This window comes from Myotis yumanensis, unplaced genomic scaffold (genome assembly GCF_028538775.1).
Source record: "Myotis yumanensis isolate MYYU_CA2020_CCGP unplaced genomic scaffold, mMyoYum1.0.hap1 SCAF_13, whole genome shotgun sequence".
Lineage (NCBI taxonomy): Eukaryota > Metazoa > Chordata > Mammalia > Chiroptera > Vespertilionidae > Myotis > Myotis yumanensis.
The window spans coordinates 49,193,399-49,216,565 of NW_027223764.1; the positions used below are offsets into that span (position 1 = coordinate 49,193,399).

Genomic DNA, 23,167 nt, shown 5'->3' on the forward strand with positions numbered 1-23,167 from the left:
AGGCTTTTCAAGAACTGAATGGTAAACATTCTTGGCTCCCTAGACTTCTTGAGCAGGTCCTGACATTGGCTGGAGACGGACCCTGGTCCACGCAAGTCTCACCCCACAACAGGGGCGCCCTTCAGTGAATTGGAAACTGGTCTCCAGCACCTTCCATCTCTGCTTTGGGTTCTCCCATTCTTCCTACAGAACCCAATCCCCCGAGAATACCCCCGGGACCTATGAGAAACCCCACTGGTCTGATGAGCTGAACTCTGGATATCTCTATCCTACCCTTAAGGTTGGAAAAGAATAGGTTTCCATCCCCTGGTTCCTGGTTGTGCCACCGGGGCACTGGCAGTGAGCGTTTTAGCAGCACTTTCGCTGCTGCCTTCCTCAGAGCCCTGCATGAACAGCTTCAGGAGCTAGGCAGGGCTGGCTCGGGCTTCTGCACATCCCACTCCCAGTTAGTCCATTTAAAAGTGTAAAGGCATTTAGATCATTTAAAAATCATTCCACAGGAGAGGAGAAAAGAGCAGGAAAAATATTCAAAGAAATAATGGCTGAAAACTTTCCAATCTGATGAAAAACTTTAATCAACACATCTAAGCAGCTCCAGAGACTCCACGTAGGAGAAATGTGAGGAGAGCCACAAATGAACACACCAGAGTAAAACTGCTGAAAGCTAAAACAAGGAGGATATCTTGAAAGCATCAAGAGAAAAATAACACACCATTTACAATGGAATGCCAATAATATTAACAACTGACTCCTCATAAGAAACAATGGAGGTCAAAGGGCAGTAAGATAACACAGTCAATGTACACAAAGGAAAATAAAACAAGTCAGCCAAGAATTCTATACCCAGCAAAGCTATCTTTAAAATGAAAATGAGATAAAGACATTCCCAAATAAACAAAAACAGAGATTTCATTGCTAGCACAGCAATCTTTCAAGAAATGCTAAAGGAAATTCTTCAGGCTGAAAGCAGTAATGTAAATACACATGGAAAAAAACAAAGAGCACTGATTAGGGGATTGTGTAATGTAAAAGACAGTGTAAATAAGTATTTCCTTTTGCTTCTTCTTTAGTGGTTCTCAACCTTCCTAATGCCGCGACCCTTTAATACAGTTCCTCATGTTGTGGTGACCCCCAACCATAAAATTATTTTCGTTGCTACTTCATAACTGTAATTTTGCTACTGTTATGAATCGTAATGTAAATATCTGATATGCTATATGTGTTTCCCGATGGTCGTGACCCACAGGTTGAGAACCGCTGTAGCTGATGTAAAAAGCAATTGTAGCCTGGCCAACATGGCTCAATGGTTGAGCATGGACTTATGAACCAGGAGGTCAACAGTTCAATTCCTGGTCAGGGCACATACCCAGTTGCAGGCTCAATTCCCAGTGTAGGGCATGCAGGAGGCAACCGATCAGTGATTATCTCTCATCATTGATATGTCTATCTCTCTCTCTCCCTCCCCTTCCTCTATGAAATCAATAAAAATATATTAAAAAGAAAAAAAAAACAATTGTATAAAACAATATGGCTCTGGCCAGTATGGTTCAGTGGATAGAGTCAGCCAGTGCACTGGGTTCAATTCCTGGTCAAGGGCACATACCTGGGTTGCAGGTTTGATCTCTACCCCAGTCAAAGCACATGGGGAGGCAACCAATTAATGTGTTTCTCTCACACTGATGTTTCTCTCTCGCCCCTCATCCCTTCTCTCCCTTCCACTCTCTCTAAAAATCAATGGAAAAAATATCCTTGGGTGAAGATTAACAAAAAAATAAAACAATATGTATATAATTATACCATTTGTCCTATAATATATAGAAATGTAATATATTTGCCAACAATAGCACAAAGGACGCAGGTAAGCACAAATCTGTCTTGGGCTAAGAAATAAACTCAAAATGTATAGAAGACTTAAATGTAAGATGGGAAACCATGAAAATTTTAGAAGAATCCAAAGGCAACAAAATATCAGACATATCGTGTAGCAATATCTTTACCAATACATCTCCTAGGACAATGGAAACTAAGGAGAAAATAAACAAATGGGACTATATCAAAATAAAAAGCTTCTGCACAGCAAAAGAAACCATCAACAAAACAACAAGAGAGCCCACTGCATGGGAGAACATATTTGCTAATGTTATCCCCGATAAGGGTTTAATCTCCAAAATTTAGAGGGAACTCATACAACTTAACAAAAGGAAGATAAACAATCCAATCAAAAAATGGGCAAAAGATCTACATGAACACTTTTCAAAAGAGGACATACAGAAGGCCAAGAGACATATAAAAAAATGCTCAAAGTTACTAATCATCCGAGAGATGCAAATCAAAACAACAATGAGGTACCATCTCACACCTGTCAGAATGGCTATCATCAACAAATCAACAAACGACAAGTGCTGGCGAGGATGGGGAGAAAAAGGAACCCTCGTGCAATGCTGGTGGGAATGCAGACTGGTGCAGCCACCGTGGAAACAGTATGGAGTTTCCTCAAGGAATTAAAAATGGAACTCCCATTTGACCCAGTGATCCCACTTCTAGGAATATATCTCAAGAAATCAGAAACACCCATCAGAAAAAATATATGCACCCCCATGTTCACAGCAGCACAATTTACAATAGCTAAGATTGGAAACAGCCTAAGTGCCCATCAGCAGATGAGTGGATTAAAAAACTGTGGTACATCTACACAATGGAATACTACACTGCTGTAAAAAAGAAAGAACTCTTACCATTTGCAACAGCATGGATGGACCTGGAGAGCATTATGCTAAGCGAAATAAGCCAGTTGGAGAAAGATAAATATCACATGATCTCACTCATTTGTGGAATATAATGAACAACATAAACTGATGAACAAAAATAGATCCAGAGACATAGAAGCGTCAAACAGACTGGCCAACCTCAGAGGGAAGGCAGGTGAGGGTGGGGAGGGGTGTAAAAGATCAACCAAAGGACTTGTATGCATGCATATGAGCATAACCAATGAACACAGACAATAGGGGGGTGAGGGCATGTGCTGGGGGGTGGGAGTGGCCGGGGAGAGGTCAATGGGGAAGGGGGCGGGGGGAGAAGAAGGCTTATGTAATACTTTCAACAATAAAGAATTTAAATTTAAAAGAAGAAAATGACTCCAGGTGGTAACTTGAATCTACAACAACAAATGAAGAGAACCAGAAATAGGACATAAGAAGGTTAATCTGACAAAAGCTCTAACATATATATATATACTAGAGGCCCAGTGCACAAAAATTTGTGCAGGGGGGTGGGGGGCCCAGCCCGGCCTGTGCCCTCTCGCAGTCTGGGACCCCTCGGGAGATAACGACCTGCTGGCTTAGGCCTGCTCCCGGGTGGCAGAGGGCAGGCCCAATCCCTAGGTGCAGCCCCTGGTCAGGCTCAGAGCAGGGCCGATTGGAGAGTTGGGGCGCCGCCCCATCATGCACAGAGCAGGGCGGATCGGGAGGTTGTGATGCCACCCTCAGTCACGCTCAGGGTAGGGCCGATTGGGGGGTTGGGGCACCACCCCCTGTCACACTCAAGGCAGGGTGGATGGGGAGGTTGCGGCTCCACCCCCTGTCATGCACAGAGCAGGGCCGATCAGGGGGTTGGGGAGCTCCCCCCTGTCACGCACAGAACAGGGCCGATCAGGGGGTTGGGGCGCTGCCCCCTGTCACTCACAGAGCAGGGCCCATCAGGGGGGTTGGGGCTCCATACCCTGTCACACACAGAGCAGGGTGGATCAGGGTGTTGGGGTGCCGCCACTGTCACACTCAGGGCAGGGCCGATGGAGAGGTTATAGTTCTACCCTGTCACACACAGAGCAGGGCCCGTGGGGGTGGGGGGGGGCACCGCACCCTGTCACACACAGAGCCGCAGGGTGATCAGGGGATTGGGGAGCTCCCCCCTATCAGGCACAGAGCAGGGCTGTTCAGGGGGTTTGGGCGCTGCCCCCTGTCACGCTGTTCCCGGTGCTGGGAGCCTCGCTGCTCCGCTGATCCCAGTGCTGGGAGGCATATTACCCTTTTACTATATAGGATAGAGGCCTGATGCATGGGTAGGGGCTGGTTGGTTTACCCTGAAGGGTGTCCTGGATCAGGGTGGGGGTCCCCACTGGGGTGCCTGGCCAGTCTGGGTGAGGGGCTGAGGACTGTTTTCTGGAAGCGGGTGACTGAAGCTCCCAACCGCTCCTTTTTTTCTTTCTTTTTTTTTTTTTATTCTGGGCCAGCTTTAGCTCTGAGGCCTCACTGCTGAAAACATCGATACAATGTTGCGGTCCGGCTGGCTGAAGCCTGGCTGAATGAAAGCCGGTTTCTGGGTGTTGTTTAGCTTCTTATTTGCAACATAGTACATAGTTGCTTAGAGTTGCAGCTGAGAGGCCAGCAGCAGCAGGCGGGGAACGTTGGAGTTTGCCGTCACTGGAGCAAGCAAGCCTCCCTGCTCGCTTCAGTGCATGGCTGCCGGCCACCATCTTGGCTGACAGTTAATTTGCATAAGGATATGCTGATTAGCCAATGGGAAGGGTAGTGGTCGTATGCTAATTACCATGTTTCTCTTTTATTAGTGTAGATATGTGTGTGTGTGTGTGTGTGTATTTGCTCTCTCATGTATATATTTGCTTTCCTTTCTTCTTACAGCCTTTAAAACACATAAAATTATATAAAGTAATAGTTATAACAAGTATTGTTGAATTTATAACATATATAGATGTAATATGTACAACTATAATATCACCACCAAGAAGGAAAAGAGACTAGAGCTATATAAGAGTGGCAGCCCTATATCTCCTTGGTGTTAAATCAGTATACATCTGAAACAGACTTTGGTAAGTTAAGATATATAAGATAAGCCCTGGAGTAACCACTAAGTAAATAGCTTTAAAAATAGTAAAAATTTTTCATTAAAGAAATTAAAATGTTACATTAAAAAATATCATTTAATGCAAAAGGAAGGAGTAAAAGAAGAATAGAAGACCAAAAAAAAAAAAACATGAGTAGTTTGGAAAACAGAAAGTAAAATGGAGCCAAATCCAACTATATCAATAATAGCATATCTCAAAAGAGCATTAACAATAGCATTATCAATAATGTGAATGGATTAAAAAAGCCAAACAAAAGGCAGAGACTGTCAGATTGGATAAAAAGTAAACCAAGATCTATCTGTAGGTTATCTATAGGAGACACACTCTAGGGTCAAAGATTTGAACAGATTGAAAGTTAAAAAAATAAAAATAAAGGAAAAGATCAATCATGTAAACGGCAACCATAAAAATAGCTGGCTACACTAATATCAAACAAAATAGGTTTCAAAATAGAAAATGTTATTAGAGATAAAGAGGGCATTTTTAATGATAAAAAGGATCAACCAGGGAAGTGCAATTATAAACATAGATGTACCTAATAACAGAGCACCAAAATACATGCAGCAAAAACTGGCTGCATTGAAGAAAATTGAAGAAAATTGAAGAGAATTGAAGAAAAAATAGGCAATTAAACAATAATGGAGATTTCAGTACCCCTACTTACTATAATGACAGAGAAGTAGGCAGAATTTCAAGGATTCAGAAGATGTGAACAACACTATAAACCAAACAGACCTAGCAGACATCTATAGGACATCCCACCCAACAACGCAGGCTACATTCTTCTCAAGTGCACACGAGCCGTTCTCTAAGGTAGCCACATGCTAGGCTACGGAATAATCCACAATCAAGTTAGAAGCATCGGAATAACATAAAGTATGTTCTGTGACCACATTAGAATAAAATTAGAAATCATTTTGAAAAGATAACTGGGAAACTCATAAATATGTGGATTTTAAACAACGCACTTCTAAATCACCAGTGCGCCAAAAAAAAAAAAAAAAAAAAGCAATATCAGAAAATACCCTGGGATAGGTTAAAATGAAGACAGGACACTCCAAAACCTATGGGATGCAGCTCAGAGGAAAATGTGTAGTTGTAAACCTCAATGTCATTGGTACGATTATGTGACTTTAAGTGAAACACGAATAACGAAACCGATTTCATCATGGGCTAATTGATATAAACAGGAGTGAACTTTCGACGGCATCTCATCGATGTTACAATGAAGGCACACCGAATGATGATGTGCTGTACATATGAGAAGGAAGAAAGAATGTAAAGTCAGTAACCCAACCTTCCACTTAAGAAACTAGAAAAAGAAGAGAAAAGAAACTCAAAGCAAGCTGAAGGAAGGAAATACGATTAGAGTCAAGACTTAAAAGTAAGGACTCAGCCCTAACCGGTTTGGCTCAGTGGATAGAGCATCGGCCTGCAGACTCAAGGGTCCCAGGTTCGATTCCAGTCAAGGGCATGTACCTTGGTTGCGGGCACATCCCCAGTGGGGAGGATGCAGGAGGCAGCTGATCGATGTTTCTCTCACATCGATGTTTCTAACTCTCTATCCCTCTCCCTTCCTCTCTGTAAAAAAAAAAAAATCAATAAAATATATATTTTTTTAAAAAGGCAAGGACTCAGAAGAATATTTGTACACCCATGTTCATTACAGCATTATTCACAATAGCCAAAAGGTGGAAGCATGCCAGTTGTTCATTGAAGAATACATGGATAAACAGAATGTAGTAATCACACACACACACACACACACACACACACACACACACACACACAGGAATATTATCGCCCTGGCCGGATGGCTCAGTCGGTTGGAGAGTTGTCCCATGCACCAAAGGTTGTGGTTCAATCCCTGATCAGGGTGTGTAGGGGAGGCAACCCATTGATGTTTCTCTCTCTCACATAAATGTGTGTGTATGTCTCTCTCTCTCCCTCTCTCTTTCTCTCTAAAATCAATAAAAACTTATCCTCGGGTAAGGATATAAAAATAAAGGAAGGAAGGAAATCTTGTCACATACTATATCGTGAATGAACCTTCCAGACATTATAAGTGAAATAAGTCAGTTACAAAAGAACAAATACTGTACAATTCCACTTATAAGAGGTTCCTAGAGTAGTCAAGTTCACAGAGACAGAAAGTAAAATGGTGCAGGGGCTAGGGGAGAGAAAGAAAGGGAGTTATTGTTTAATGGGGATAGTTTTGCAAGATGAAAAGAGGTCTATAGTTGGGTGGCGTTGATGGTGGTACAACAATGTGAATGTACTTAATGCCACTGAACTATACATTTAAAAATGGTTAAGATGGTAAATTTTATTTATATGTATTTTGCCATAATTTTTAAAAGAATAAACTGGAAAGCAATGAAATAGAAAATAGAAAAATAATAAAGGAAAGTAACTAAACCCAATGTTGGTTCTTTGAAAAGTTCAATGAAATTGACAAAACTTTACCTAGCTTGACCAAGGCAAAAAGAGAGAAAAGACTCAAATTACCAGAATCAGAGATGAAAGAGGGGGACATCAATACCAAGCTTACAGAGATAAGAAGAATTATAATAGAACAGTATGAACAACTGTATGTGTAGTTTGTGTCCTAGAAAGACACACACAAACTACAGAAACTGACTCCAGAAGAAATAGAAAATCTGAGTAGACCTGTAACAAGAGAAGAGATTGAACTAGTAATTTAAAAAACCTACCCACAAAAGAAAGCCCAAGCTCTAATGCTTTCATAGATGAATGTCACCAAACAATTAAGAAAAAATTAATATTAATTCTTAGAAAATCTTCCAGAAAAGAGAATGGAACACTTCCTAAATTAGGAAATGATGAATGAAACTTGAAAACAATATGCTAAGTGAAAGAATGTAGGCACAAAAACCACATAGTATATGATTCTATTCATATGAAATGTCAAGAACTGTCAAATCTATACAGCCAGAAAGTAGATTAATGGTTTCCTAGGGGCTGGGGAACAGAGAGTGACAGCTAAAGAGTGTGAGGTTTCTTTTTGAGGTGACGAAAGTGTTCTATAACTGAATCGTACACTTTAAATGGGTAAATTATATGGTCAGTAAATTATATCTCATTAGTTATTACCAAAATAAGCATTCCACTTTTAAATATTACATATTCTGAGATATTTATAATATTTTGCTTGAGCAAAGATTTCCAGGCCTTATAAAAGCCTTCTCCACACATCCCTCCATTCAGGAAGGTTTGCCCTCAGCACCTGCTATGTGTGATCTCTTGGGGGTCAGACAGCGAGGGGTACACAGCTGAATCTAGCCCAGCACTGCCCCTGAGCTTATGGTCAGGTGAGGAGTGGGGAGCATCCAACCACATTCCAGCCTGCTGAAACACCTAGTACCTTGCCAGGGGGACGCAGTGACCCACGGCAGAAAAATAGTGCTAGCCAACGTTTATTAAGTGCCCACTGTGTGCCAGGCACTGTGCCAAGCACTTTCCATGCATTGTTTCACTGGACCCTCACAATCCTATGAGTTAGTGTCCTCATTAGCTTCACTTTACGATGATGAAATTGACGTTTCCAGCCTTTGCCCTCTACCTCTTGTGAAGAATGGAGGGAGATTCTTGGGCCTGAAGGAGTCCTAGATAGAAGCAGGTTTGTGATGGGGCCAGAAGGGAGAAACTGAGGCTCCACAGGCCATGGGTGTCTCACCTGGTGGCCTGGGTGCTCAGGGGGCAAAGAGCACAGAGGTCCCAGGACTGGGTGCCCGTATTCCCCGCCCTCTCCTCAGCACCTCACCTCCCTGGGGCTCTGTTTCTTCAGCTGTAAAATGGAGCTATTACTCCTAATTCTGCCAGAGTGTTAAGAGCCCTGCACAAGGTAAGTGAACACACTGTACAATTCACATAAAGGAAGAACCAGGTTAGCCCTGCTCTGGCAAGAGAGGCGCCGAGGGCAGGGACCCCCTGCCCACATTGAGAAGAGCTCTGGCCCTGTCTGGAGAGGGCATTGCGATCACAGACACACACACACACACACACACACACACACGCACATGCCTCTGCCCCAGACCCTCACCTCTGGCTCACCACCCTTTGCCTTGGGATAATGGTCATGTTGTGGGAGGATCTGCCGCTCTTCTCCCATCAACCTGCCAGCCCCACTCAAGCCCTCCTTCTCCTGGAAGCCTTCCCAGGCTGAGCCCAGCGTGAGCACACCTCCTTGGGCCAAGCGTCTGACTGTCACCACCTGGGGGGAGGGGATAAATTCCTGGATCCCCTAGATCAATGGTCCTGTGTAGTCCTTGACTCACACAAAGCATCAGGTAGCACAAGGCTAATAGGAGCACTTGGCACGCTGGGTAGCTGTGAGCACTGAACACAATGATGCTGGAGGACCACTCCTCACAGCGCCTGTGTCCTGCTCTGCCCCCTCCCAGGCTGCAGGCAGGGAGGGATGGAGGGCAGTTTGTGAGGTGTTGCTGTGCATGACTGAGAGCAGAGAACCCCTCTGCGGCGGGCTCAGCTGGGGAGGGCACTAGGGGTGCTGTCCATGGGTGGGCCACGGACACAACTCTGAAGACCAACGGAGTCCATAGTTGCTCCTTTGGCCCTGGTCCTACTCAGAGAGCCCCTGGAGGGTGGGGCCTCACCTTCTGCTGAGATCTCAGGCCAGAGCCCTGCTGACTCTATACTGAGGGGAAGACAGGCCTACGGGATGTGGATCTGGAGAATGGCCACAGTGGGTTGGCCACAGTGGGTCGGCTGCCCCTAACTAGGGAGGGCCTCTCTTGCCCAGGGTAGAGGGAGGCCAAGGTCCCTGACGTGAATCACAGGCAGGGGGTCTCACTACAATGCAGCTCTGGGAGGCCTGCGCGTCTGTGCTTTCACACGCTCCCAGGCCACACTGACTGGCCACGCCTGACTGTGCTCGAAGCAGCGGGGACAGAAAGCATGGCAGGGCCACTGTGAGGGGAGTGCTGAGCAAGAAGCACATCGCAGCCTCCCAGTCCTTCGGGGACCGGCCCCACCCAGCCATGCCCTCGGCTTCCAACATCTGGAGGGTGAGACAGCATGGGTTTTCTGAGTTTACAGGATTCCATTTCCATTACATACACAAAATAAGTAGTACCACATCATAAAAACACTGGAAAATATGAAAAAATAATAGGGGAAAATCGCTGATAATCTCGCACCGCATTTAAAGCAACTGTTGACCTCTCTCCCCAGGATTCCAGCTCACCTCGTGGGTGGGAGCTGCCCCAGCGCTCCACCCTGTCTCGGCGAAGCATTTGGTGAGAGACCCCCAATCTCCTACTCCCCTTTCCTCCCCCCACAGTGCCTTCCCCAGCCCCATGGTGGGGCAGCCCCCTCCGCGCTGCAGGCAGTGGGCTGAGGAGGAAGCCTGGTGCAGAGCAGGCAGAGGTGGGTCTGGGGGAGGGGCGCACATCTGGATTCCTGGCCCAGAGCCCGCATTCCTTCCCTGTGAGTGCGAGGAGATGGGGTCTCAGGGGAGAGCTGTGAGGAGGCTGCTGGCCCCTGTCCCACCTCACGCCTCACAGTAACAGGACCCGCCCTGGCAGAAAGACGGGTAGAGACTGAAGGTCCAAAACCTCATTTTGGGGTCCCCCACCCAGACTGCTGCCTTACTGTACAGGTCCGCGCTGGGCCTCTGCCCCGCTCACACCAGCCAGGCTTCCTCAGGAATACCAGGGGGGACAAGAAGGTGGAGACCAGAGAGGGCCCAGGGCCCCCTGCTCCGGGAAGGGGGCAGAGCAGGGCTGCCCGTCCACAGAAGCTGCCCACAGGGCAGCAGGCGTCCAGAGCCGCACTGGGCCAGGCTGCCTTACCTGGGGGCAGTCCTTGATGTAGTGTCCTTTGTTGAAACACAGGTGGCACAGGTAGTTGGGCGGGGGCCTCTTGCTGGGCTTCCGGGTCTCAGAGGTCAGGGTCAGGTCGGAGAAGTGCTCGGTGAGGGAGCTGAGGCCGTCGGCGATGTTGTTGAGGGAGCCGTAGGGCGAGGTGCTCTTGTACACGCTGCTGCTCAGGGCCTGTGGGGACAGAGGCTGTGAGGGCCCAGAAGGCCTGACACACTCAACCACAGCCATGACTTCAGGGGCATTTCCTGTGGGCGCGCGCGCGCGTGCGCGCGCGCGCGCGCGCACACACACACACACACACACGAATTCACAATGACCCCGATGCCCACGGGCTCTGGCCTCCTGGAGCTTGGGTTCAAATCCAAATCTAGTCGTGGGTCCATGGGCAAGCCAGTTAGCCACTCTGGGCCACAGTGGCCCATCTGGAAAACGGGAAGAATGATATCTGTCTCCTAGGGTTTCTATAAGATAACGGAAGTCACAAACGTATAGCACGCGTCTCCCGCCCGGCACTCGTATCCGCTCGGTTGGTAGAGGGCGGTGATGCCGATTCCAGTGCGAGTTATTTTTCCCATTAGTCCTTCTCCACACACTGCCAGGAGATACGCTGGTCAGCAAGACCCACCTGCTGGGTTAGGGGCTCTGCCACTCACTGGTGGAGGGACTGGGGACACGTCCCTTATGTCAGAGCTGACTCAGTTTCCTCCACTTGTAAGGAAGTGGAACGCGGGGGCAGCATGGTTTCCACTGAGCAGAGAGCAGACTGAGAGCCAGCGCTTGCCGGGTCTCCGGCAGCACGAGGCCTGTGCAGGCTGTGTCCGGGGAGCCCTGGGCCCGGCCTGGCCGGCTATCTGGGAGCCCAGGGAGGAAGTGGCCACCTCTCCCACCTCTCCTACCTCTCTCACCTCCAGCTGACAGGAACCAGATGTCTTGCCTGGCTTCAAAGCAGACGAGGCCCAGGCCCCCTCCTGCTGTATACACCCTCTATTTATAGGAGTCCCCGGCTCCGCGGCCAGGCACACTGGAATTTGGTGAAGGTGGGGCCTGCGGTGAGGCCATGGCTCCCTTTCCTGGGTCAAAGCCAAGGCTGGGAAGAGGCAGCTTCCTCAGGAGGGTCAGTGACAGGCCTGGGCATGGGAGTGGGCACCCTGACCCCAGTTTAGTGCCCAAGAACTCTGAGCATGAACGGTGGCCTTGGAGGGCCATGGGTCTAATGGAGAGACAGGGCCTTGTTCTCAGGAGTCCCCAGGCTGATGGGAGAGGAGAGGCCCTGAGAGGAAGTTGCCTCTGGCTCCCTTACAAAGATGGGGCAGACAGCGGCCCAGGGTGGCGACGGTCCTTTCTGTGTCCCCTCAGTGTGAGAAGGAGAAGGAGGTGAGCTGAGAGCCTGCCCCAAGGGAGCAGACACCCCCACAACCAGGACAGACCCCACCGCTCACACATGTCCGCCTCAGTCACCCTACTTGTTCTGTCTCTGGGGTCTGCACTCCCCTTCTAGAGGACAGAGCCTTCAGCGTCACCCTGCCGTGTGAGTGCGGCCTGCCCTCCCCTCTCAGCCTGTTCCCTCGGGCAGGTGTGCCCTGGAGCCTAGGTCTGGAAGGGAGACACAGACCATGTCCAGGGCAACCCAGGCCCAACACAGTCACCTCCAGCCACTGGGCACAGAACTCAAAGGCTCCCAATGGCCATCTCTGCTCTGCCACTGCCCAGTGCTACCATGCCACCCTGGACCAGTAGAAGATACCACACAAACCCGCAGGTCTGAGGGCAACTCTTCAGCCCTCAGATGGCCCAAGATGGGGTGGTCCACCCTGAGAAACGGAAGGTCCCCATCCCTGGATGGGTAGGAGCCAGGACTGAACAGCCTTGGGGGTGTGGGAGGGCTCCAGTGGGAATGAGATGAGATGATAACTGAGCATCTACTTTGTACCAAGGCCTGCAAACTTGACGCATGTTAAGACAGCTGATGCTCACAAACCGATGAGTCATTGTCTCCCTTTGTACAGATTAGATGAGTATGTTCCAACTTGTAGTGAATGGCCTGGGAAACTTAACAAATATAGTTTTCTGGACCCTGCTTCAAACCTAGAACGCAGCCACCTGGGGACCTGGACTCTGCTGTTGTTATTGTGCTAAATGATACATACATAACGTCTATCATTTTGGCAATTCTTTTTTTAAAATATATTTTTATTTATTTCAGAGAAAGGGAGAGGGAGAGAGAGATAGATGGGAGAGAATCATTGATTGGCTGCCTCCTACACGCCCCCTACTGGGGATTGAGCCTGCAACCCAGGCATGTGCCCTGACAGGGAATCAAACCTCGACCTCCTTGTTCATAGGTCAATGCTCAGCCACTGAGCTATGCTGGCTGGACTTGAATCTGCATTTTTAAAGCTCCCCCAGGTAGTTCAGTACAACCAGCCCCGCGTCACCTGGGGGAGCACCTGAACTTTCCAACTGTCAGGTCTCTCCTGAGGTGGACTCTAGGCCTCTCCTCACCCACTGGCCTGAGGCAGGGCAGCTCGGCCCAGCCTCCCAGAGAAAAGTTCATCCAAACAGAAACTCGAAGCTCCAAATGCGTGAGTCACCCTCACGGCTGGGAAATGCAATTTCACAAATAACAACCCTCTTTCCCCCCTTTTCTTTTCCTTTTCTTTTCTGGATGAGATTTAAGCAAGTCCACAGGCATCAGGACTGTTTTGGCAGCAAGTCGTCGAGAGGAAGGGGAAGCGTGGTGGGTGCCAGAGAGTGCACGAAGTCCCCCCCGCAAACCTTTCCCTTGTCTTGTGGGCATGTGCCCCTGCCCATGGCCCTGCTGCTATCCCTGGGCAGCCTGAGGCCTCTGAGCAGCCTGCCCTCTCGCTGGCAGCTCGACACCTACGAGGGTCACACTTTGCCCGTCACAAAAGCAGCTCCTGGTCAGAGGGCGAGCCAGAGTCCTCTCCTCACTGCTCCTCCCGCCCCAGCTCCGGGCTCCGGCCTGTCCCTCACGGTGCTCCAGCCCAAGTCAAGATGGTACCACCTTGGAGCTGGAAGGAGAGGTGAGCTGACACAGCCTCACCCTCACAGATGGAGAAACTGAGACCCAGACCCGGGCACAGGGCCAGCCCAAGGGCCAGGAGGCCTGCCTGTCAATGTCGCAAGGGTGGGTGGGGCGGCAAACTGTTTCCTCTCCGAATCCCAGGAGGAGCTCGGGCCATGGAGGTGAAAGGTGAGTCGGCCTGGCGGCCTGTGGCGACTGGATGGAGAGGAGGTCAGGACGCCGCTTCCTCCCTTCTGAGTGCGGAGCCGGGCCTGACCTCCGGGTTTCCCATGTGCGAGATGTGAAACGGAGCAGCGGCGGTGGGCAGGCCTGACCATCCCTGCAGCCTCACTCTCTTAAGGTCCGACACCAGGAGCTGACAGATACCCCTGGGGCCCAGCGTGCAGACAGCACTCAGCCTGACCTAGGCCCTGCCATCTAAGGCCGAGGGCAAGGCTGGGCCGCCCTCCCTGCATCCGTCAGCCCCTCACTGGGCAACAGCCGGGCTGCTCCTCCCTGCGTCCCACGGAGCAACTGCTTTCCCACCTCTGGTTCTGCACTTTCCCGCCCCGGAGGCCCCTCTGTGCCCATCCAAACCTCCTCCAGGACCCGGCTCCTGACCAGTTCTAACCCAGTGGTGGGGCCTGGAAGCCACCCCTTCCTCTCACTCAGGTCTCCGGACAGTGTGAAAAGCCCAGACTCAGGTGCTCCCGAGGCGTCACTAGTCCCAGAGGCCCCAGCCTCCTCCGGGGCCCCTGGGCCTCCCTGCCATAGCCCTTCCCCTCCATGCTACAGGTGGGGGTAGGAGCACCCATGACCCCCCTGCCCTTGCCTGGAGGAGCTCTGAGTCTCTCTGATCTCTTTGCAAGGTGAGCCTCCTCATGTCTCCACAAGGCCGGACATACCTGAAGGCAAAGATCCTGCAACCCTTGTCCCTCCAGAGCCCAGACGGTTGGGCTGCTCCTTAAACGGGACGATCCTGGGTGCCGACCACCACAGGCAGGGGAGGGCCTGGGAGTCCCACTTGACAGGAGAGGGAATGGATGCCTTAACACCTTGAAGGGTTTAGGTTGAGGGCTCTGAGCTCCTGTGGACTAAGTCGCAGGGTGGTCTCACCCCAGATTCAGCTGCTCTGGGCACTGGTTGGGAGCAGCCCCTAGTGTGATGGGCGGAAGCCTCTGGGCCATCAAGGCCCTAATCTCCAGCCTGGGAGGGGGGAGCCACTGTCCTTCCTCCCTGGGTCAGCGGCCCAAGCAGCCAGCAGGAAGAGAGGGGTCCTCACACCATCCTGGGGGACAGAGTCAGGCTCCTGCCCGTTGCTGGAACTTCTCCGAGGTCTGGCTTGGCTGCTGGGGAACGTTAGGTGGGAAGACATCCCGCTTGTGTCACATACTAGACTAGAAGCTCTCCGGTTCTCAGTCCTTGGCATTTACTTTACTGAACTGGAAACTGAGGCTCAGCAACTTGCCCAAGCACATGGACGGCTGAGAGGAGATTCACACACATGCAGGTCTGGTGGCCTGTCCTACGTCAGCCACCACTCGGCCTCCAAGGCTTGGCTTCCCCGCCGGGAAGGGGAGCCAGAGGGAAGTGCCAGGTGTGAACCACTCTTCTTGGCACAGAGGCCTCCTGACATCATATTGCCGAGCCCCTGGGCACTAGCAAGATGAGGCACCAGCTTTTTTGGGCTACGTGAGGGATCTGGGCCCTGGGGTTGGGGTTCTGCTGAGGGATTTGGGGAACAGAGGCAGAGATTTCCAGGGCTGACTCAGCCTGCCAAGCTGTGCTCCCTCTCTCCTCCCATCCCCCGCCCCTCCTCCCCACACCAGCACAGCAAGAAGGTGAAGTAGGTGGGAGACAGGCCAGGATTAGGGCAGGTGGGCAGAAGCTTCCGAGACCAGCGAGAGGGAGAAGAGCCCAGTGCAGGGCAGAAAAGTAGGACTGCTGGCGGACATGGAGCAGCACCTGCTGGGAAGGGCATGGAGGGGCCAGGCAATGACAAGGGTAGCATCCCAGGGGGCCTGGCACAAGCAAATAATGAGCCCTGCCCCGCAGGCCTGAGATGGATCTGGAGGGGGAACCTCTGATGCTAATCTCCAGCTTTGTGGGGGTTCTTTCATCAGTTCAACAACTGCTTTCTTACCCCAAAGTCTCCCCTGTATGCTCAACACGGACGCGCGCACCCATGCTTCTCTCTTTGAGACAAGAAACCATTCATCTCACAAATGACCCCACCCCTTCTCCAAGGGACCTGCACATCTACCCCTCGCGTCTATCTGGGGCTCCAGGCCCAGAGTCAAGTGCACGCACACAGGCACGCACCCTGTACACACAAGCAGAGGCGGATGTGGGCTGGGCTTGGGGAGAGGTTGTCAAGGCAAGGAGTCAGCCAATGGGAAATTGAAGCCCCATCTGATGGGAGGCTTCCCTGGCCGAGGTCAGACCCCAGCCCTGCTCCTCTTTGTTTCCATGGTTCAAGCTGACCTGTAGGTCAGGAGCTGGCAGCCTCACCCAGGCAACCCTTCACCCAAGACCCCCAAGGGCACCATTGCCTCCTGAGGTCCATTCACCCAGGACGTGCAAAACACAGTTCCGCAAACACAGCCTGCACTAAGTGAGACATGCTAATTTTAAAAAGCAATCCATGTTCTTTTTGGTAGGGGAGGAGCAGGGAGAGAGAAATGGGAAAAGGACCAGGAGGTGGAGGAGCAGTGGCAGCAGGACAAGGCACAGAGGCACAGGGAGACCCCCTCCCCTCCCAGTCCTTCCTACTCCGGCCCAAGTCACCAATCAAGTGACAGGTGCTCACGTTTCACAGCCATATGCCCTCTGCCCAGCTAGCTCATCAGCACTGGGGACCAGGCTGCCTCTCACTGCTAGAATGCATTCGCTGAATGAATGCACAAAGTGTGAATCTGAATCTGAGAACTAGAAGGGACCCTAAGATTTACTCAGTCTGGGCTACCACTGAGGCTTGCAGCTCCAATAGCAGGGGGCCTTGATTAGGGCTCCATTGTTGATATAAGGTGCCATGATCCTCTTGAAATCATGCACAGCCATGTGTGTACCTTCTCCTCTATTCTCCCGTTAACTTAATTTGATGGGAGGGTCAGGCCACCTCAGCCCACAGGGCCTCCAATGACGGTCCTCCTTGCTTGAGTCAGAGCTCAGATTCCCAGGGGGAGGCCGAAGGGAGCCAGGCATCCTCTCAAGCTCCTGGGTCTGCACTCCCACCCCACCCACTCTAGCCATCTTTAGACTCTCAAAGAGGTCGATAACCAAGAAGGTTAAGAATCATCAGCATATCTAGGCATCTGCTGAGACTGCTCTAGGGACAAGATTTCACCATCTCCAAGTCATCTCTTTCCAATTAATCAAGATCCATAAACAATTCTTCTGTGAGATAAAACAAGAGGCCCAGGGACTGAGGAGAGCTTTCACATAGTCACGTGTCTGGAGGGAGAATAGAGGAGAAGGTGCGATTCAAGTCATCTTCCCACACACCCACCCAGTAAACGTTAACTGAGCACCGATATGGCCTGGGCATTGACTAAGCATCGGATGCTAGGGCTTGTAAGGATTCCTGCTCTCAGAGTGCTGACAACAGTGCTATTGAGACAGACACATCCAGTGTGCATTTCATGGTAAGACCAACTGTTAAGACATGCTTTACCGGAAGCACATACGATTCTTCTGTCATGGACAGAGAAGCTGGAGGAGGCGTGCTCCCCGTGACAGCCAGGTAAAGCCTCTCAGAGCAGGGGCTTGCGCCATAAAGAAGTAATTTGGAGTCTGTCGGTTGTACAAGGGCAGGGAATAGCATTTTAGGTGGAAGCAAGAGCAAGTGCAAAAGCTTTGAGAAGTGGGACTGCCTGGTGTTTTCAGAAACCTCGAGCAGACCAGTATGGCCAGAGGACAGAATAAAAGATTATACACCCCGCCCCCGCCCCCCCCTCCCCCCACACACACACACACCAGCGTCCTGAGACCTGGGCTGGAGCCCTGGGCCTGCCACAGATTTCCTGTTCATTCTCCTTTTGAAGAGCCTTAGTTTCCCCATCTGGACAATGGGGATGCTGCTGCTGATTAGCAATTACTAATGCTGCTTGCTTTCCTCACTCCCACCTGACCCAAAAGGTCCCTGAGGTGAGGTCTCTCTGAGGCTAGGCCCACTCCGTTAACTTAATTTGATGGGAGGGTCAGGCCACCTCAGCCCACAGGGCCTCCAATGACAGTCCTCCTTGCTTGAGTCAGAGCTCAGATTCCCAGGGGGAGGCCGAAGGGAGCCAGGCATCCTCTCAAGCTCCTGGGTCTGCACTCCCACCCCACCCACACAGACTGCAAGGGCTGCTGGGAACAAATTCAGCTCCTGAAACCCCACTCTTAGGCCCAGTGAGGCAAACTCTCATCTTCACACAGGTATTTGGCTTTGTTCTACACATCCACACTGGTCAGGTGACCTCGTGGCTCATCTATACCTTGGAGGGCACAGGTAACAAGTCAAAACCTTCAGAAGACTGTCAAGACCTGGGGCCCTTTTAAAACAGGAGCCCACAGTCGCTCCTCCTGGGGTTCTTAGAGCCCTGTCTATGCAGTAGTGCTGTTAAGCCTGTGACACTCTTGCTGCTGTTCTCAAATCTCCCTCAAATCTCCCACGGGTGGGCCAGAGTGGTAAAGAGGAGGGTCCTCAGGGCTGCAGAAGAAGTGCTGGGACCTGGGTTCACAGCTCCAGGAGGAGCCTCCTGTGGGTAGGAACAAGGGAGAGGTCTGCCCGATGGGGCGTCTCCTGGGCTTGGAGATGTTCTGATGAACACTGGTAGGTGTTCTGTGCCAAAAATGTGCTCCAATCCCCTGGCTGGTTTGGCTCAGTGGATAGAGCGTCGGCCTGGGGACTGAAGGGTCCCAGGTTTGATTCCGGTCAAGGGCATGTACCTTGGTTGCGGGCACATTCCCAGTAGGGGGTGTGCAGGAGGCAGCTGATCGATGTTTCTAACTCCCTATCCTTCTCCCTTCCTCTCTGTAAAAAATCAATAAAATATATATTTTTTAAAAAACGTGCTCCAATCAAATAGGTATGGAGAATGAGGGGTTGAAGAAAGGCTAACAGGTTTTGTGCTACAGGACTTCTCAGAGCCTTGATTTACTGCGCGAGAGGGCATTGTGTGTCTCCAAAGGAGGGACAGTATGCTACGCTTTCCAAATGCATTTGACCCCAAAGTCTTTCCCTGACCCCCACAAAGCATCACTTGACCTTAAGGCCACATCTCCAAGCCAAACCTGTCCCTGGAGGAAGAGGAAAAGAAAACGGCTGCCCTCATCGAACCTGGACTGGCACAGCCATATCTGCGGGTACAGACGCTACCCAGGAGGGTCCCTGGGCATCCCTCTGAGGAGCACAGAGCTAATGCAGCAGGTGGTAAGCACTTCTCTGGAAGGAGTCCCACAGGACGCACACTGCTGTGAATTTTAATTCCAAACAAAACTTTGCAGGGAAGCCCCCATGCCCAGCCCTGACTCCCTCTGAGAGCTGCCTTCCTTGGGTACCTGGAGAGAGAGATGTGCTACGCCAAGGCACTCAGGAGTCTCTCTCCAGTGACATATAGTTGTCACAGGGGTTCATAAGAAGACCAAGTTACTAGACCCAGTGACCTTTAAAGAAAAAGCTGCACGAAGGGCCTGTGCCTGCTTTGGCCTGGCACCCTCACCACGAGCTGAGACGCTGAGGAGCAACCCCAGGCATCCAAGTTACCTGCCGATGCTCCTGCACTTGCCCATGAACTCTGCCATCTCTCTCCCTCGCTCTGCTTCCAGGGCCAGTGCTCCACTCAGAGCCCTTGGCTTATCTTCAGCTTCCAGAGCTGAGGTTCCAGGGGCACAATGGGCTTCTGTGCCCCCATGTCCCCACCCCACCCCCAAATCCCAGCTGCATTCATGGTGTTTTGCTATTGTGGTGGGAGCAGCCTGGGGGTGGTGCAGGAGGGGGTGGGCTCTTGGCACAGAGACTGGCGCAGACAGGCCGTGGTCAGCGGTCAGCATGCAAGTCACATTCGCAGGCACTGCCACCGGGCCTGCCAGCCTCGCACAGAATGGCGACGCTCCTGGGCCCCTGGGTCCCTTTGGAGAGTCCCCTCCGGGCCGCACACGACCTGCTTCCTCTCCGGCCAGCCCCTCGGTAGCATGCAGGTGGGCAGGATTTTCTCCTGCCTTCTCAGCTAGTTGCTATTTTGGAGCCATATTAGGTCCCCGGCCCAGTCCTAGATGCAGGAAAGGCCCATCTGCAGCAGCACAGCTGGGGCTCCACGAGGGGTCAGGAGGCAAGTGGCTGGGAGGTGAGTGTGGGTGAGCCCAAAGCCAGGAGGGCCTTCGGAGAGCCAGCAGGCACAGCCTTCAGCCTCTCCGAGGAAGCCACCGGCCTCGGAGCACAGGGGGGCCTCTGCTGCCTCCCCTAATGCAGCCTGTCTGTGGGCACATCCTCCCCGGTTTGTACAGCTCTCAGACCCCATACACCCCTCCCTGACAACAGCAGAGACGGGATGTAACAGATGGGTGAACAGAGGCTCCCCCAAAGTCAGGTCATGAGAGACTTTTTGGGCCCCAGGGAAGGAATGTGCCTCGTCATGGGGAAACTGAGGTAAGCAGCAGTGCAGGGACAGGAAGCCAGGGCTCACTGAGAGCCAGCCAGGATCCTGGGCGACAGAAATTTCCGAGAGGAGGCACACCAAACTCCTCCCATAAGGGACTCCTGATGGCCCCAAACCCCTTGTTCTCAGTGGGGAACACGGCCACACCATAGGGTGGGGGCATTGGAAAGCTAGCAGGGGCTGATTAGGGACCCCCACTTGTCCTGCGGGTCACAGTCACCCTCCTCCCTTAGGGCTTCCACAGGACCCCCATAAAATCACGCAACCATTCACCCTGTATCTTCCTGTCTATCTTCTAACCTGGGCCCCGTGAGCCTGTGAGTGAATCCCCAGGGGCCCACACGGAGCTCAACGAATGTTTGGTAAGAGAAGACCCACACACTGAAAAAAGACCCCACACACTGTCCCTCCAAATCACTGATCCCTAAAGCCAGTTCCCTGAAGAGGCAGCAAAGTCTCTTACAAGAAAGAAAGATTCCCAGCCAAGAATAATTCCTCGTGTGGAGAGTGCTTTACAATTTACAAAGAGCTTTGGCATACAAATTCTTTCTCCTGGCACCAAAGGCTGCCACTCCACGCTCCTCTCCTTCAGCTGTGCCCAGCCAGCCCAGCACAGGTCCCCTCTCCGTTCCCGGGCACCAGCCCACCTCTAGCTCTGAGGCCAGCACGCTATATGTCCAGTCTCCCCTGGCCAATAAAGGCAGAGGTGAACACGTGATGGGGCCAGAAAGGGTGACCCTCTGTCTCACCCTTCATCCCCAGTGCACTGGTCTACACAGGCCTTCTCCCCCAAACGTTCAGGCCTCTGTCTCTCCTAAAACTAACTGGTGTGTTCAAGTCTTGAAGGAAAATTACCCTCATGTGTGTCCTCTCCCTCACCCCTTCCCCCTGAACTTTTACAGGGGGAGCTGCCAGAGGGGAGTGAGTGAAGGCCACAGAAGGGTGTCTGCAGTTCACAAATGAAGCAGGAGCAAGTGGGAGTGGGGGAGGAGGAGGAGTCCAGCGGGAGAGAGAGGGGAGCGGGATATGGGAAGACTCTGAAGACCCTCAAAAGGGCTGGGAGTTCCTGGCAGTCTGTGTGTTTATGTAGCTGGGAAGATGCCCTGCCCCTCGACTCTGTAACTGAATCCACCCAGGAGCAGACTTCGCAAGCAGCCGGCCCAGGTTTCTGGGGAAGGCACTGGCAGCTGGAACCTCTCCCGCTACCAGCCCCCCTCCCAAGAGCTCAAGAGGATTTCCCTTTCATTTCCTTCCAGGCTGGGAGGGCGGGGGACAGCGCAGTCGGTGGGGTCAAGCCCTCAAAAACCACTTCCTATGTGGCTGGGGGAGGGCGAGCAGCTGGAGGACGTTTCTGGGGGTCCCAGCGTGCGAACTGCAGGTAAAGGCCTCTGGGCGAGTCACTGCTCTCCAGGGTGCCCCTTGGGTCGGAAACCGCTGAGGTCGATGGAGAACGGATTTGAGGTCCCCCTGTCCGTCCCAGCTAGCGGTGGCCAAGAAGGGGATGGGGTTGGGTGTGGGAAGGGCACTTGGAAGGGGCTCCCCGCCCGGCTGTCTGGAGAGAATCCGGAGCCCCCCGCCCCGTCGCCTCCCTGCCCGCCCCCCCCCCCCCTTCAAGCTGGGCGCGGGGGGCTGGGAGAGGAGACGGGAGGGCCCCGCCCGCGCCCGAGCTGCTCCCGGCTGGGCTCAGCCGGGAGGTGACGCGCTCCCGGCGCCCCGGGGACTTCGGGCAGCGAGTTTGGCAGAGCTGAGCAAAGCCAAGCCAAGGAGGGCCGGGCAGTACGGAGCCGGGCCCCGCCAGGAAGCGCGGGTCTGATAGGAAAAGGCCCCGCGCTGTCGACGGAGAGCGGGGGCGCGCAGGGGCACCCACCTCTCCGCGCTGCAGCTGGAAGAAGCTGTTGAGATAGCTGGAGTGCAGGGGCGAGCCCAGCTGCTCCGGGCGGCCCTTGCCGAAAGCCAGCTCTGGAGGCGCAGCGCCGGCGGGCGGCTCGGGCCGGAAGGCATCGAAGGCGCTCGCCTGGTGCGTGTCCTGCAGCGACAGGTAGACCCAGTTGAGCAGCTGGGCCGGCTGGTACACCGAGGCGCTGGTGTCGATGGCCGACAGCAGGCTCATTTTGCGGCGGCGGTGCCGGCCCCTCCCCGGCAGCCCGCTCGCGCCCTCCACCTCCAGCGGAGGGGCGGGCACCGGGGAGCCTGAGCCCACTGCCCGCCGCCCGAGCCCCGACGGCGATCGCCCCGCGCCCTGCGCCCCGCGCGCTGCCCGCAGCCGCCGCCGCCGCCGCCGCCTCCCCAGACTGCGGCCGCCGCGCGCGGGCGGAGGAAGGAGGCAGCGAAAGTTGGGCAGGAAACTTTTGGGCCCGCCCCCTCGGCGCCGCCCGCCCCGCCCCGCCCCGCGCGGCGAGCCGCTATCTGCCTCCACGCTGACCCCTTCGGCGACCGCTCCCGGGGTGGGGCTCACGGAGGCCACGCCCCCACTGGCTCCGTCCTCGCCCGCCATTGGCTGTATCCTTGAATATAAAGTAGCCGGACGGGGCGAGTAGGGAAATGAGGCGAAGCTGATCTAAATGTGCAGCCGGTGCTGGCCCGTCCCTGGGCGGCCCCTCCCAGGCCCCCCGCCCCCGCGCCCCCCGCAGTCCTCCCGAGCCCGCGGGAGCTCAGCACAGCCCCGTCCAGATCCAGTTCCTCTCGTGCTGCCCTCAGCTCTCCTCTGTTTCGCGTTCTTGCCAAATCCTCGCCAATTATTTCATTTTCACTCGTTTTTTTCTTTTCTATTTTCCCA

General features: G+C 52.7%; 1 protein-coding gene across 2 annotated transcripts in view; it reads right to left on the reverse strand.

Moving 5' to 3' along the window:
• The window catches only part of ZCCHC24 (zinc finger CCHC-type containing 24), a 71,740-nt gene extending 49,149 nt beyond the window's left edge, over positions 1-22,591 (reverse strand). For both annotated transcript variants that reach the window (XM_070433068.1, XM_070433067.1), the window contains exons 1-2: positions 22,259-22,591; positions 10,696-10,896 (exon numbers count right to left, since the gene is read on the reverse strand). In XM_070433068.1, coding sequence (XP_070289169.1) covers positions 10,696-10,896; positions 22,259-22,501 — 444 coding nt within the window. In that variant the 5' untranslated portion in view covers positions 22,502-22,591. The remainder of the gene's footprint in view (positions 1-10,695; positions 10,897-22,258) is intronic.
• Between the last annotated feature and the right edge of the window lie 576 nt (positions 22,592-23,167).